General features: G+C 33.0%; 5 protein-coding genes and 1 non-coding gene across 6 annotated transcripts; 1 reads left to right on the top strand and 5 right to left on the bottom strand.

Moving 5' to 3' along the window:
- Positions 1-2,727, bottom strand: T21G5.1 (Tyrosine-protein kinase). The gene is made up of 7 exons (NM_001368450.4): positions 2,443-2,727; positions 2,138-2,394; positions 1,876-2,077; positions 1,067-1,208; positions 854-1,017; positions 582-726; positions 1-526 (listed from the first exon to the last, which is right to left on the bottom strand). The coding sequence occupies exons 1-7, from the start codon at positions 2,659-2,661 to the stop codon at positions 111-113; spliced, it is 1,545 nt and encodes a 514-aa protein (NP_001355382.1). The 5' UTR covers positions 2,662-2,727; the 3' UTR covers positions 1-110.
- Positions 2,728-3,281: 554 nt separating this feature from the next.
- Positions 3,282-4,432, top strand: smz-2 (PDZ domain-containing protein). Its single transcript, NM_059564.7, has 3 exons — positions 3,282-3,483; positions 3,532-3,795; positions 3,840-4,432. Exons 1-3 carry the CDS (start codon positions 3,355-3,357, stop codon positions 4,269-4,271), a joined length of 825 nt encoding a protein of 274 aa, NP_491965.1. The 5' UTR covers positions 3,282-3,354; the 3' UTR covers positions 4,272-4,432.
- Positions 4,433-4,896: 464 nt separating this feature from the next.
- On the bottom strand, positions 4,897-5,905 carry T21G5.12 (Lipoprotein). Its single transcript, NM_001392489.1, has 3 exons — positions 5,842-5,905; positions 5,597-5,783; positions 4,897-5,304 (listed from the first exon to the last, which is right to left on the bottom strand). The coding sequence occupies exons 1-3, from the start codon at positions 5,844-5,846 to the stop codon at positions 4,921-4,923; spliced, it is 576 nt and encodes a 191-aa protein (NP_001379291.1). The 5' UTR covers positions 5,847-5,905; the 3' UTR covers positions 4,897-4,920.
- Positions 5,906-6,087: 182 nt separating this feature from the next.
- On the bottom strand, positions 6,088-6,417 carry T21G5.2 (uncharacterized protein; the record flags this gene model as incomplete). The annotated part of the gene is made up of 1 exon (NM_001380618.1): positions 6,088-6,417. One exon carries the CDS (start codon positions 6,415-6,417, stop codon positions 6,088-6,090), a length of 330 nt encoding a protein of 109 aa, NP_001367672.1.
- let-383 (uncharacterized protein) lies at positions 6,140-14,726 on the bottom strand. The gene is made up of 5 exons (NM_001392488.1): positions 14,582-14,726; positions 13,878-13,963; positions 8,196-8,349; positions 7,354-7,489; positions 6,140-6,809 (listed from the first exon to the last, which is right to left on the bottom strand). The coding sequence occupies exons 3-5, from the start codon at positions 8,216-8,218 to the stop codon at positions 6,696-6,698; spliced, it is 273 nt and encodes a 90-aa protein (NP_001379813.1). The 5' UTR covers positions 8,219-8,349; positions 13,878-13,963; positions 14,582-14,726; the 3' UTR covers positions 6,140-6,695.
- On the bottom strand, positions 10,308-10,450 carry T21G5.8. The gene has a single exon (NR_050226.1). It is a non-coding gene; the product is annotated as an Unclassified non-coding RNA T21G5.8 (non-coding RNA).
- Positions 14,727-15,032: the final 306 nt, after the last annotated feature.

Below are 15,032 nucleotides of genomic sequence, written 5' to 3'. Positions count from 1 at the left end.
TGCAGCAAGAAAACAGTTTTATGAATTCAATGTCACAAGTCTTGAGAATTAAAAAAAAAGAAAACAAATTTTTTTGGAAAATTCCAAACTTTATTTGCTAGTAGTCAATTTCACATTTGATAAGAAGATTTCTCAACATTATCCGACGGTGGAGTGAATTGTTCAACACCATTTGCAGTTACAACAGCTGGAGCACCAGATACACCAGATATTGGAATTGGAATTGGAGTTGATGATTGAGCAATTGTTCCCGGTGGAAGTGATGTTGCTTGAATTGTTTGAGCAAATAATAATGGAAGCTTATTCTCATAAAGTAATTGAAGTGCAGATGAATGTAAAACCATTGTCTGTCTCATATCTGGATCCTTTTTCCAACATGTATCAATTACTTGAACTAGTTCAGTTGGAGCTTCATCCGGAAATTTCATTCGATAGTCGAGAACAACTATTTTGGCACGAGCCTGTGTATTATTGAGTCCTGGATATGGTTCATCACCTTCCGCAAAAATCTCCCAAATCATAATTCCTAAAATATTTTAATTTGATTAAAGAAAAACCGCAAAATGTCTACTTCAACTCACCAAAAGCCCAAATATCAGATTTCAATGAATAAACCTTGTCTTGCATAATCTCTGGAGCTAACCATTTAATTGGAAGTTTATCCAATGAATAATCAATTACCATTCCCTTGTCATCCGCCAATCCAAGATCTGATATCTTTATCTCCTGAAAATAAGAAATTTCAGATGGAGTAGAAGTTGAATTTTTAGGTTAATGTAGCAACATGTAGCCAATTTCAAAAAATCCGCCATACATACTTATAATGAAAACGAAAACCGCGAAAATATCTTACATTCTTTGCAGACAACAGACAATTTCTTGCAGCTATATCACGATGAATACATTCCATTTTTTCTAGATATGCCAATCCACTGGATGCTTCTGCAGAGAATCGAAGTTTTTCGAGTAAAGTCACTTTTCCCTTATTTTTCCGAAGATATGAGATCAAGGATCCATCTGCAAAAAGGTAAGAGTGAATGAGTGAAAAGATCAAGAATATACTCACTCGGACACAATTCCATAAGAATCAACAATGGACTATTCAATGTGGCAATTCCAAATATCATGACAATATGCTTGTGTTTGTAGTTCTTCAGCATCATTCTAGCTTCTTTCATAAAACGTAGCTTTGCGTCCATTGTTGCTTCCTGAAATATTCAGTTGGAAAGAACGGTCAAGTTAACTTTAATTCAATGATATCTTGGTTATTTGGTAAATTAGAAAGCGTTACAATTAGTTCTGTAGCCATGTAATTACAGATCAATTGGGTATCACTTTCAAAACAGCACAGTAGCTGAAACTTCAAAATAAAAAAAAATGTCAGCTCGGTTCATACTTGCAAAGCTTTTTTTAGTTGTATGAAAATGACTTTTCATTGTAATACTAGATATACTGAAATGAACATCAAAATATCTCGAACAACCCCAGAACACAATAACCAAAAAATTCAGAATGTTAAAATTCGTCAATGTCTGTGAATCAGCCTGAGAACTTGTACAATTTATGTGGATCATTACCCAGACGCGAAACTTTGAGGTTTTTGGGTACTTTGAGGGTAGAACTACAGTTCCCGGTCTCGACACGACAGTGTTTAAAAAATATTTGAACTTCCAACTTCTCGTAGCTGCGGAGTTTTCATAGTTGCAAATAATGATAAAAACTATTTAAAAAATCATTGAAAATATCGCAGCAATGAGAGTTTGAATTTGCAGTACTCTTGAAATTTCACATCTGTATAATATTGTAAAATGATATATCAAAAGAAGCAAACAATTGTTGAAACATTATTTTTTAGAGTATCACTCTAGACTAAACCTGTTTCAATTTCTTGACAGCACAATCCAGCACATATTCACTTGTTGGATCAACCATTCTTGCAAGAAAAACCTCTCCGAAGGCTCCAGATCCGATTTTTCGATACAAGATCACGTCCTCGTGTGGAATAATCCATGTTGCTCGGAGGACTGGTTTACGAAGATACACATTCCACTGAACGCATACTGGTTGCGCACGAGCACTGAAATATCTTACATAATTTAATTAATCATTAAATTAAAAAAAAAAAGAATAAACGTACAGATGGACATCAATCAAATCTAAAACAGTGTTTTCCTTGAGTGTTGGCATAAAATAAAACTGTTTTGCACCTTCTTTGTCTTGACTTATTGGAACATGAACAAATCCAGCTTCTCTTTTTACAGAAATTATCAGAAATTGTCCACCCGCATTTTCACGTGGTTCCGCTCTTCTCAGGAGATAATCACCTACGTAACGAAGTGACAACTCAGCATCGACACGTGGAATTATTCCATGGTAGAATTGACAGCCTTTAATCTAAACAAGAAATAAATGTTGATGTCTAGAAAAAAAATCCAAAAAAACCTCTGGAGTAATTTGAACGACTGGAACATCAACCATAGGCTCTTTCGGCTTCTCTTCTGGCGGTGGAGGTGTTCCAGGTGGATTTGCAGATTCTTTTGATCCTTCTCTTGATCCTCCAGTTGTTATTCCATTTCCAGGTAATACTTCTCTTACAACAACATCTTTTGATTGTTCTGTGTTTGGTGCTTTCATTGAAATTGCCTTCGTTGACATCTCCATTTTTCGATTTTTGATTCTGTTTTCTTTTGTTTGGCAGTTGAATCAATATTGTAAACCTTTTGAAAAGTTGAAAATAAATTGATTTTTGACTCAATTATCAGGTATTTTTGAACAAATTTATTTGTTTCTTTTCTTTTAAATTGGGGTTACGTTAATATTTAAATTTGTTTCTTTTCTATTTCCGAGTAAAACGTTTATTTTAAGTTTAATAAATGGAAAACCTATCATAATTACAATTTCAAACCAAAATGCTGTTTCCTACAAGTTTTATATCTTTGTTATGATTTAGTTATTTTATTTAAATATTTTATTCCCCAAAAACAATCAATATACCAAGACTGAAAAATTTCAAAAATCTAAAGAGATTTTGAGTATTTACTCTATTAGGCCATGTTTATAAGTTAGGTAACTGAAATTTTAAGCAAAAGACGCAATCCAATTTCGCTTTTTGGAAGGTCAAATTTTGTTTGACAAGTTTCGCAAATAAACTCGTAAAAATTTTCCAATTTAAAATATTTTCTCGAACTTAAACTCTATATTTATACGTAACATGTCCCCAAGACCTTATTTTTTATGTCCAAGTATTTCAGTATAAAACGTCCAATTCTCGCCACTCTCAATCAAATTTCGCAAGAAATCGAATCAATCGCCTTTTGAATCGGCAAAGCAGCAAAGAAGAAAAGGAACAGAAGAATGGGTTCCGAGAAGATGATCGAGATTTGTATCGACATGGAGGAAGGAGAACCACTTGGTGCAACTCCAAATGACAAGCTCGTTATCACTAAGATTCAGGCTGGAACCATTTCTGAAGGAAAATTGAGAGTGAGTTTTTGAAATGTTCAAATCTTTTTTATACAGAATGATTTACAGATTGGTGACCAAGTTAAAAAAGTGAACGGACAAAATTGCAAGGATTGTAACGACTTTTTCCGTGCGCTTCGCTTTGCTGCTCCATGTGCAAAAATCACGGTGAACCGTGACGAAAAAAAGGCTGAAGAGTTAGAAGCTCGTGTTCATATTCCTGAGGATCGTGCAAAGATCATTCAACGCCGTGAGGGATACGTTTATGAGTTGGCAACCCTTGTCTGGGTTCAAAATGGACCAAAACTTGGTTTGGGAATCAAGCATTTCCAGGTAAGAAATTAAAAGATTGGAGGAAGTTCATATGTCTATTTTAGAACCGTGTGCTTGTTTCACGTGTTGATCCTGGATCACTAGCCGAGAAGTGTCTTGTTCTTGGAGATCATTTGTGTGATGTTGATGGAATTCCAGTCAGTGACAAGGATGTTGCCAGAGATCTTCTCGTCAAGAATATCCAAGAGAAAGGAAAAGTCACTTTTGTCGTCGAGCGCCCTGATTCGATCGATGCCAAGCAATGGGCGAAACAGGCGTTGGCTACCAATCTCATGCAACCACCATCAGTCCAAATGAACGAAGATGTGAAAGGCATTGCTTCGCAATATCGTCAAGCTCTTCCAGGACTGAAGCCTCCAGCGAAGAGTGCAATGTCTACCGGTCCAAATGCTCGCCGTGTTTCTATCATCGAGCAAACTCAAACTCACGAGATCGGACATGATCATGAAGGAAAAGCTCTTCGCAAGGTCAAGTGATGATAAGAATTCAGCAAGATGTCATGAATAGCACTGTCTAGATTGAATAAAAATGTTTTGATATTTGTTTTGTAAGGTTTATGAATCAAAGTTCTCCTGAAGTGTTATGTGCCCATTGGAGTCATCTTAACTTTTTAGAGACAAAACTTCTTATAAACTTTTTATACTTTGTATGTTGTTTCCTTGGACTATTACTGGCTTCCTTTTAATTGAAACTGGGTAAATTTACCAGCTACCACAATTTTAGAATTGTTACAATTTAGAATTGATTTTCGAAACGAAGGCAATGATAGGGGTATTGCTCCTTTGTAGAACATATTTGGTGTATGTTCTAAGGAGAGATACTTTTTTTTACTTTTTCAAAAATCACGGTAGCCGTTTTGTTGCAAATTTTGAGTTCTTTCAGATTTCAAAAAATCTACCAATTGTGTTCTAACAACTAAAACTTTTAAACTTTATCTAAAAAAAATAGAGGGCCCGGGCCTCGGGGATGGAGGTAATTTATAAATTTCTGAAGATGGAAGAACCTGCAAAACACGGATATAACAGTGACTAAGAAAACGATGATATGTAATTGGAAGTTTAAATATGACGGTAAAATGAATTCAACATTGAATCAATGAAAGAAAACAATTTATTTTTGAGAAATCTAATTTTTATTCTCTCCCAAATTATTCAAGTAGTCATCAAAATCCTGCGACATGGATGATTTTTCTTTGCGAGGCGGTGCCACATTTTTTGCCGATACTTCAACAACGTCATTCATTGTTTTTTGGGCTTCACGGCTTTTTGTATTTATTGGAACAGCTCCTCGAAGTGTTCTTGGTGGTGGCTTCAATGACTCATTTGATGTTTTCTTTTGAGTTTTTTCGAACATCGGGGATTTCGCATGTGATCCAGCAACCGGTGTTTTAGGTTTTGATGTAGGTTGAGATGGTGTTGATGTCGTATTTGATACGGTAGTACTTTTAGGTGTTACAACAGTTTGAATGGCAACTGGAGTTGGAGCTGGATGAACAGATGGTTCTGAACCCTGTAATATGACTTTTGAGAAAGAATGCAATGTCATATATTCTCTATTTTTGGAAATTTATTCATTTTTTATGAAAAAAAACACTGAAAGATTTGCAACCAACTACCCTAAAAACTTTTTTAAAAAAGCCTGCAAGAATTTACATTTGGAGCAATTTTTCGAGCCTCGAAAGTGGTGCAAAAATGTATAGAGATACGCTTAAAAAATTCCGCGCGTCTCTCTAATTTTGCTGATTTTTGAAATTTGCAATCGGTATAGCCTTTGACTAGCAACAAAAGATCTCTGAATTTACCTTATCAGTACTATGTGTACTATTCTGGATCAACGGTTTTTGTGTTGTCACTGTTTCATCTTTTGTTGTCGACGGTGGATCACGTTTCTTTTTAATCAACGACGAACAACCAACAAGAATTACACTGACAAATGTTGCATTCAAAATGAGAAATGAAGATTTTAGCACGAAAAACAACAGATTTGCTCTGAAATTGAGAAGAAGACTTTCTTAGAAATAATGAAAGATTGAAGATAAAAACTCACATCATACTGAAGGATAATTTATGAAAAATAATTGAAATTGGCAGAAGAAGCACTTTTTTGCAGAATGAAACAAAAGTCGACACGTGTTATTTTAAATTAATTAGAAGTTAGATATAGGGATGTTTTCGAAACTTTTTTGTGAAAGTTCAAGTTTACATAATTTATGGTACCATAGGAACGAGGGGATGTTCGATTTCCGTGTCAAAAAACCACACATTCAATTTTCTAGCCCTGGTCGTGTAATCTTTAGTTTGTTGAAAAATTTATAGATGTTAATATTATAATTTTAAGAAAACTGGTGAAAAATCGTTCATTTCGGCAGTAATTGGAGAGTTGTCGCAGATTTGTTTGAAATTTGATAAACCGTGAAAAAGAAACAATCACAGTTGAAATTGAGAGATCGATGAATAGAAAATAGTTGAACAAAACACATAGATAAGAAAAAATATGAATATACGTAAATATTACGAATTGAATGAGAAATATGAATGAACATTTGAATAAGGGTGAATTGATTGAGATACTGGTTGAAAATTGTTGGGTCATAGTTGAAAATGGTATTGTCTCAAAAATCATGATGATGATGAAGGTGAAAGCATTTTTGAGACTTTTGTTCGACCCGGGTGAAAATCACATTTTTGTCAGATGGAAATGAGAGAAACAGGCAAGTTTTGTTTGTTTTTAAAATAATGAATAAATAAGGGAAGTAGCAAATAGCCAGATTGTTAATAAATAACTATCTGTCATTTCGAGAATGAGATAAGGGATAAATATATATATATACATATAAAAATAACCTAACTGGAGAGCTGCTAACTCAAACTTTAAAGAAAAAGTGGAGAAATGAACGATTTTCAGGGCCAAGGCCAATAGGGTTTTGTCAGCATTACTTGCTTATTTCGTTGCGTTTTTGTGCGATCTTCTTCAGATGTTAAGCTTCTTCGACGATGCTTGTGACGGATGTGATGCTGAAAAAATTAATAATATATATGGGGAGCATGCACACGGAAAAAACACGATTTAAATACAGCTCTTATTGTCTATTTCAAAGTTAAATTAGACTATAAAAAATGGGTTCTCTTAACAAAAAATACTCTAATTTTGGTTATGGCACCTCATGGTGCATTCTAATATGTAAAAGCTGAAACTTTTTTGCAGTTATTTACAGAATTTCAAAAAGGTTTACACTATTTCCCTATAATAGCAATTTTTCCATAGTGTATTTTTTACATTAGATCAAGTTCAAAACATAATAAGAATCCCGGAAGAAGCAAACAAATCGTGTTGTTTTTGTAAATGAGTGGGCAGAGAATAAAAATCGAAAATAGTCTTGAAAGTGAAATGGAAAGCGAGAAAAAGAAAAAGAGAAGGATATTTCGTTTTTCTTCCAGAAAGAACACTCTACCCATATCAACCACGTCATCAAGTTTCTTCCGCAAATTTGGATATTGACCCCTTTCTTTTGTTTCGTAGTTTTTCATCCGAGAATCTATATTCTTGAATGCCCCTTACCTTATGATGATGGTGACGAGCATGTGATGGTTTCTCAATTTCTAAGCCATCTTCAACAGTCATCAATGCTTCTGAAGATACTGGAAATGATTCCAAAGATGATATGAGAAGAACCAGAATTAGAAGAAATTGACACCTGAAAATATTTGTTCTCCTTTAAAATCTGCTTGAAATTTAGATAGATGGGAATTTATATATTCTATGCAAAAATATATTTAGGTTTGAAATGGCATAAGTCAAGTCTGAATTAGCAAATCAAGGACTTTTTTTAATGTTTTGTATCGATCAATAACTTTTTAAAGAGAATTATAACACTATTTTCCCATATAGCTTATAGGAACAATCTATTGTTTTATATTTATTTTCAATTATTTCAATGTTTTTCACAAAAAACTTTTCATTCTTGCCTATGCAACATTTCTTACTATTAGAAAACTGTTTAATGACTAGACATTAGAAATTGGAACAAGGTCAAAATTTTTGAAAAATTTAAAGTTTTTACTTTGATGATCAGCAATATGTAGAATTTCAATGAAATTGGGACGCTAGACAGAAAAAGGGAATTGGGTGAAAGTCAAATGAAGAAATCTATCCGTTTTCTTTTCCGAAATATTCGATTTTTAAAATAGGAGGGAAAACCTTAGACTTTGGAGAATATTTTTGTAATTATTTGAATGTTGAGTTAGAACTTTTAAATTTTATCTATAAAAAAGTACCTTTTATAATTTTCTTATGAGTCTAAAAGTATGAAAGTTTCTAAATTTGATTTCCAGTCAATTTAAAAACAAGTACTACATTTTTACAATTTATTCACTCAACATTGAGTATTTCTGAAAACTAACCAGTCAATTTTAAAGCAAATCATCCTGTTTCGTTTTGGATATTGAATGAAAAATGAGGAATTTCGAAAAATCTTTCCGGAACGCAAGTTCTCCTCCTCAAATGTTGCGGGAGACGTCCGTGCTGGCGGAAAAAAGGTCAGATATCGAATTTGACCTGAAAAAACAGACAAGGGGTCAGTTGATGTGTAATAGAGGATTTATGAAAGAATGGGTACAGTTGGACAGAGAAATTTTGGAGTTTGAATTTATTTGTCGAGTAATAAATGAACAAGGGACCAATTGTCAAAAGAATTAGAATAGCTTCTAGGTTTAATGCTTCTACATATGTGCATTGATTGGGAGCTAACACAGGTATTTTTCAGGTAATAACTGACAAATATTCGAACTGGGAAGATCCGAAATCAAATTACATTCATTTCAAAAAAGTTTAAAAAGTAAAGATAAAAGGAAATAAATTATATGATCTGATGATGATTGGAAAGTGAAATTGAGTGAATTGAAAGGGAAAAGCTGCGTGCGAAATGTGGGAGGAGTCTCTGGAGAAGACCGCTCAACGTGAAGAGACACAGACGAATAGACACAGACTCCTCCCTTTATATGTTTGTTTTTTGAGTTAATTGACATTGAGTTAATTTTGAAATTTTAGAAGAAAAAATTACAAAAAGCGATGTTTTTTGCAGAATTTGTTACAAAGGTATGATTGGAATTTGTTATTGGTGGGCATACACTTGAAAATAAGTAAGTAATTGGTTATAGATGTGGATCTAGAAACAAAATATTTCAAGTAGGATAAGTGAGTGAGACGGAAGAAGAATTGGTATATTTGAGACTGACAAAACATATAGAATTCTTGAAATTAGAGTCGAAATAGATTCAGAATTCAAAACGATATATGCCGTATTCTTCAACTCTGCAAGTAGAGTTGTGCAAGACTAAAAAAACATTTTCTAAACTTATTTCAAACATTTTTTGAATAGGACAGTCTTAAAAACTTCAGCCAGCAATTTTCAACTCAACAAATTTTTCAGTACATATTTTTACTAGTTTGGGGATTGTACGAGTGCTCCAAAAAGTTTTATGAACTTGAACACTTATTGCGTGCAGATTATTTTTAAAAAATATATAAAACGCAAAAACTACAAAATATTGAAAAACTTTCTAGCAAAAAAAAACGAAAGTTTGCACCAACAACCAAATACAGACATAATTAATATCTCAATGCAAGTATTAAAAAAAGAGGATTGATAATATGCTTAAGCTAATGAGAGGACAGGTGATAAAGTGAAAGGAAAAGAGGGAGAAAAACCTCTAAACTTGTCCTCATACACACGCCTCTCTACAGTTTTCTCTTTTTTTTTGGGTTGGAGGCAAAAACCAGATGAGATTGAACCCGATTTATTAATGTGATTTGCTGTTTAAGGAAAGTATACTCATAGTTTAAAGATTGAATTATATTATTTTTAGATGTTTTCTTAGATCTTGATGATTTTTGTTTTCTTCGATTTCATTCAATTACATCACAAACTGCTACATTAAAAAATTGAATTTAAAGTGATTCAGAAGTAAGATTCGGAAGTATAAACTAATTCAAAAAATATATACATTCATCATAAGTCAGAAGAACGAAATAACAAATAAAACAAAGTTTTCATTCGTTAGTTATGACTGAACCACGGGGCACAAATGTGTATTGAATGGTCATATTTGATAGAAAATAACGCTTAAGTTGGAAAGATTAGAAGAATATGCAGTGATTTTGTTCTATTAGATACAACAATTCAATTTTATTCAAGTTACATGATTCTCCAAGTATCTCAGTTTTAGAAAACTGTATTTCGCCCCCTTATGAGCTCTCTTATCTTACAAGTTTGATGGTATTTGTAAATTATTTATTTCTTGTTACATTATTAGGATATCATTAAGCCAACTAATAGCATTTGAAAAGATAAACAGAAGCTGTTGCTTCTGTTTGTTCTGGTTAGTTATCGCTTGACCCCGAACTTTATTCGGAAAGTGATAAGAGTGAGAGAGAGAGAACACATAAATATACATATCAAGTTCGAGACATGACATTCTCCCCTTTCTATCCATTCAAGGGAACAGGAAAGTGATTCGTTTTTACTATAAATTCACTACATATATATATATGCATCTTTTCTTTCTTTTGAACCGAAAACTGAATCGAGATTCTCGTTCCAAATTGCGAGAAGAAAATGATAGTTCGTCTTTTGCAAAACGATAAAGTAGGCGGAACGTTCTCTCTTGGCTTCTGCCTAAATATTTTCAAAATTTCAAATATGATGTCGTAATCATACATCCGACAAATATTCATCTGAATGCAGTGAAAGTTAATAATTCACTTTCGATCTTCACATATTACCTTTCGGACGGCGGGTTATCCGTCTCCTCCCACCTTTCACTGATTAGCGTCCAAAATCATTGATTAGCGATTATCAATTAATTAATCAGAATACTCAACGATGACGTACAGTGTAATGAATTAAAGAGAGACAAGAAGAGATGAAGAGAATTAGGGAAAAGCTTCACTTATGACGCTTAACGAACAGTTGGAACACCTTTTTTTGGGACAGCAATAATATGTATGAAAATAAGTTTTCTACAGAAGCCAACTTTTATTTCAGTCGGTTTGTTTTTATCGTAATAGAGGAAATTACAAATATGGGAAAACATTTTGGTGAACCAGCTTTTTGAGGCTGTTTTATTTGAAAGGAAATTTTGTCTGAAGCCGTTTATCTAGAAAATATTTCTGTTTCCGAAAGTGTTTTTTCCCTTTTGCGGTCTCATAGCCAAAACTCTGCCGTAGACTAAATTGAATGATTTTTGTCTAAATTGGAAAAACTAAATAGAACTCATCGGAGGCCAGGGTTTGGTAAAAAAACTACAATTTACGAAAATAATGAAGTAAATGGTTTAATTAATTGAATGTAGTAGTGATATCATTTTCCTTTACTGTACAGATTAGTGATTCATCAAGTTTGTTAGATGTAATTCGTGAAATATCAGAAATTTTTTTCAAAGTCTTTAAGGGTACAAATGATGTACAAGGGATTCCACTAAACAAATCGAGTCACCACTTTGACATTTTTCTGGGGAAAGGTGGCATAGATGGCAAATGTGTGACGGATAGTTGGCAGTATGCGACGAAATTTAGTGCTGGCCAAAAAGAAATTCGCTTTTAGTTTTTTTTAAATTTTGCTGAGTTTTCAAATGAGTATAACTCCGAAACTAGTAATGCTATTTAAAAGTTTTCTACAGACAAAATACAGCTTATGAGAGTAAAGCGGGATCTTGTGAGTCCACAAATTTTTTTTTCAATTTCTGACTATTTGCCGACTTTGCCGTTTTTGGAAAATATCGTACTCTCCAAGAGAGGCTTCTGTCTTCTTTTTGCAGTTTTCTACCTCTTCCTCAAAAAGCTGTAAAAATGGGGAAAGAGAATATAAATCATTGAGATTTGTTTATCACTTTATCACACTCATATTAAAAGTACTATTCAAGAATACAAGAAGAAATGAATAAGAGGGAAAAAGGAAGAAGATTCTCGTTTCTTTTACACTATTTTATCACCTTGTTTATGCAGTTCTTCTTCTTTTTTTTTTTGATTATTACATCTTTCTCGGTATTCAAATTACAATAACGTCATTTATCAGAAATAACCGGGATTTTTTTTTAGCATCTATTAGTGTTGAGTGATTCCATCGGAATGTTGGACTTTTTCAGTATTTGGTATTTTGGTGTCAACAGTAACTTCAAAACGCTGTTTGCACAGTTTCGATATACGCATTCAACTAATTTTGTGGAAGTTCAAAGAAATACTATAAAAATATGATATGTTAACATAAATTTTAGCAGAAGGTGCGGGTATAGGCGCAAGGCAGGCCAGTGTCCAATCATTCAAATGAGAACTCAAAGGTGACGTAGTGTCAGTGGCGAGTTTGTCTAAATGAACTTATAATAATTCAAATGGCCATGCATCATAATGGCAAACTTCGAGATTTTTAAGATATTGAAAATGCTGTCGAAGTTTTGGGAAACTGCCAAAATTTGATGAAAACGATGAAGCCCCGAAGAAAAAATGCCAAGACATACTTTTTGTGAGTGGCGAGAACTGAGTAATCGCCGCGTAAAAACGTTCCAAAAGATTTTGAACGTTTTTATTATGAGAATTGATCATTTCACTATTCACTATTTACTCATTGGTGCTACTTTAAAACATGAAAAATATTTTTGAAACCTTCAGAAAGTTAGAGATCAACGAATCAAAGAAAAAACCCACATATCATACCTAGCCAAACACTTCACCGGTATCCATACGTAGATTAATTTCAAATCACTTAAATTACAGTATCCTTTGCACAATTGCTCTCCTCGTCCAACTTGCCTCCCAAAAAGTAAATAAAACATTTAGCAACATTCCGCAACGCGGACTCACACAGAAAAAGCCACGTCACTTTTTTTCACAGTTTTCTGCGCAGAAAAGTGTATCCGTTCCGGTAGGAAAAGCAGGAAAACGTGGCAAGAAACGTGAAATTAGTGAATGGAAAGTTGGTTGAGTCAGCTGATCGAGTGGTGGTTGTTGGTCTCGATGAGCCATCGGAAATCGGTGGAATTGAAATTTCAGGTTAAATAAATAGAAGAATAAGGGAACAAAGTATAGATAGATATCTTAAAGTTAAATTAGATTGCTAATCTAGAAAATATATTTATTAAGAATTTAAGATGACTCTAGGTCAAGCGGGATCTCCGCTTCTTATGCATAGGATTTCAATAAACTTGGAACTTCTGAACATTCGGGAAACGTGGGATGATAAATCAATAACAAATATTTGATGCCAAAATATTTTTTAGGGTGACCAAAACTCGTCAGCCAGTGACAAAACCTCATTTCGGATTGTTGCGGTAAAAACTGACTTTCTTGACCGCTCACCAATTGGAATTTAATTGACAAACATTGCTTAAATGAGTGAATGAAAAAGATAAGAATGGGCGGTGTGACGTGGCAAACGACTGCAGAAGTGTTACAGTAACCCTTTTAACTGGAGTCTATGAAACTAATTAGTAAAGATAAAAAGATTATCAAAGATCACTAAATTGTTTTTAAAAAAACTTTTTCAGAGAACCTGATCTTATTGTGAACATAGATCATTGTCAAATATAGATGTTTGATAGTTAAAATAAATTTGAGAAAAAGCTAATAGAAACTAGAGAATAAAACATAAAACAACAATTTGATAATTGATGACATTTTTTGAAGTTTTCGGGTCAAAAAAGACACGAGATTATGATTGCAGCATTCTAGTGATAAGCGTTCTCACGAGACTTACGAAATTGGCATTGAACATGCTTTTTTCCGAATAAAATTCATAAAACAAAAAATACATTGAAATCTGATTGAACAAAAATCATGATGGTTTACTAGATTGTAGCTGAGGATTAGAGTATACTGTAGTTTTTAATGACATGAAAATGTGGCTAGTAAGGTCAAAGAATTACAGTTTTACCTCAAAGTGTTGGCCCCGCCTCTTTTCTTTGTACCGATGCTACTTTGCACATTTATGAGATAACAATACCTTACAAAATTAGAAAATAATTTTTCAATTATCAATCAACACGGGAACCATGCGTGTGGGAGAATTTTTTTTCTGTAATTTTAAGATTTACCTTATGTTAAGTTAGAAGGTGTACTGTAGAAGGTGTGTGTCAAAGTCACCCTGCATGACCTATGAAAGTTCCGGTAACTTTAGAGTCTGGAAAAATGTAGCACTGCAAATTCTTGAGAGTAAGCAAAAAGGGATAATCTGACCATTTGTGGAAAAATAATCCGCAACAGGTCACTCGTGAATCTTGAAACTTGGTCAAGTGATTTGGTAAATTTAAAATACTGAAATATATAAACTTCTATATAAACTCTATAAATAAACTTTATTACTTAAATAGGTTACGACAAAAAAAATTCGTTACATACCGTTACATCACTTTAAAATTTTTTGTGCATTACGTTTCTTGCACATAATTAATTTTTTTCACAAATATTTAAGGACAGCGAAACATTCTTTTTGTAAAAGTTATTTTTCAAGCAATTTTCTCACCCAGCTTGATTAAAAAAATTAAAAAAATTTTAGAACGTATGCTCACCATGGAAAATTCGCATTAACGATTACAGCTATTTTACAGGACTTGAAAATTTACTGCAACAATTTTTGTTATACTTTTCTCCAGTTAAAATGATCCTTTGAGAGTTAAATGTTTTGTAGAAATTTATTTAAATGGTCATCTTTAAAAGGAAATAGCTTTCATTGGAAAGTGTAAAAATGGTGGGCTAAATCACTTTCGAATTTAGAAAAAAATGAATTAAAAAATCTCACATCTCGTTCAATTGACCTGGAAAACCGCAAAGAGAATGCGAAGAATAGTTCCAATGATATCAAATAGACCGCGATAAGCATAATATTATCAGATTTTCCAATTTATTATCACCATATAGTTAACCCTTTCCAAACATATAAAATAATGATACATGTCAATCAAATAAAGTTCAAATATTCAACGAATAAGAATAAAAAGAGATACCGTATACCTCCGCCCTTTTCATAAAAGTGTCATGTCATCACTTTTCGTAAAATCACCTTATATTATAATAAAGTGCAAAAAAATCGAAAAAAAAATGCGGGAAAACGGTGAGAAAAGCTTCATTTTTTATCAACGATCACAGTTCTCTTTTGATTGGTGGTACTGTATGAGTATGAGAAAAATTTAATTTAATGTTATCAGTTAACATTAATAAATGTTAATCAATAATTTCGAAGTTAAGAGAAG

Source organism: Caenorhabditis elegans, chromosome I (genome assembly GCF_000002985.6).
Source record: "Caenorhabditis elegans chromosome I".
In the NCBI taxonomy this organism is placed as follows: Eukaryota; Metazoa; Nematoda; class Chromadorea; order Rhabditida; family Rhabditidae; genus Caenorhabditis; species Caenorhabditis elegans.
Note: the sequence above shows the minus strand (reverse complement) of the source record. Positions and strands in the feature narration are given on the sequence as shown.

Excerpts from the sequence above, each read along its gene's own strand:
- T21G5.1 (NM_001368450.4), bottom strand. The coding sequence starts at position 2,661 with ATGGAGATGTCAACGAAGGCAATTTCAATGAAAGCACCAAACACAGAA. Across the intron at positions 2,395-2,442 it reads TCGTTCAAATTACTCCAGAG|ATTAAAGGCTGTCAATTCTA; the intron begins GTTTTTTTGGAT and ends TTTCTTGTTTAG. Across the intron at positions 2,078-2,137 it reads GATTTGATTGATGTCCATCT|TGCTCGTGCGCAACCAGTAT; the intron begins GTACGTTTATTC and ends AAGATATTTCAG.
- smz-2 (NM_059564.7), top strand. The coding sequence starts at position 3,355 with ATGGGTTCCGAGAAGATGATCGAGATTTGTATCGACATGGAGGAAGGA. Across the intron at positions 3,484-3,531 it reads TTTCTGAAGGAAAATTGAGA|ATTGGTGACCAAGTTAAAAA; the intron begins GTGAGTTTTTGA and ends AATGATTTACAG. Across the intron at positions 3,796-3,839 it reads TGGGAATCAAGCATTTCCAG|AACCGTGTGCTTGTTTCACG; the intron begins GTAAGAAATTAA and ends TGTCTATTTTAG.
- T21G5.12 (NM_001392489.1), bottom strand. Across the intron at positions 5,305-5,596 it reads GTACACATAGTACTGATAAG|GGTTCAGAACCATCTGTTCA; the intron begins GTAAATTCAGAG and ends GTCATATTACAG.
- let-383 (NM_001392488.1), bottom strand. The coding sequence starts at position 8,218 with ATGATTTGCTTTAAAATTGACTG. Across the intron at positions 7,490-8,195 it reads ATTTGCTTTAAAATTGACTG|GTGTCAATTTCTTCTAATTC; the intron begins GTTAGTTTTCAG and ends AAATATTTTCAG. Across the intron at positions 6,810-7,353 it reads CTCGTCACCATCATCATAAG|CATCACATCCGTCACAAGCA; the intron begins GTAAGGGGCATT and ends TAATTTTTTCAG.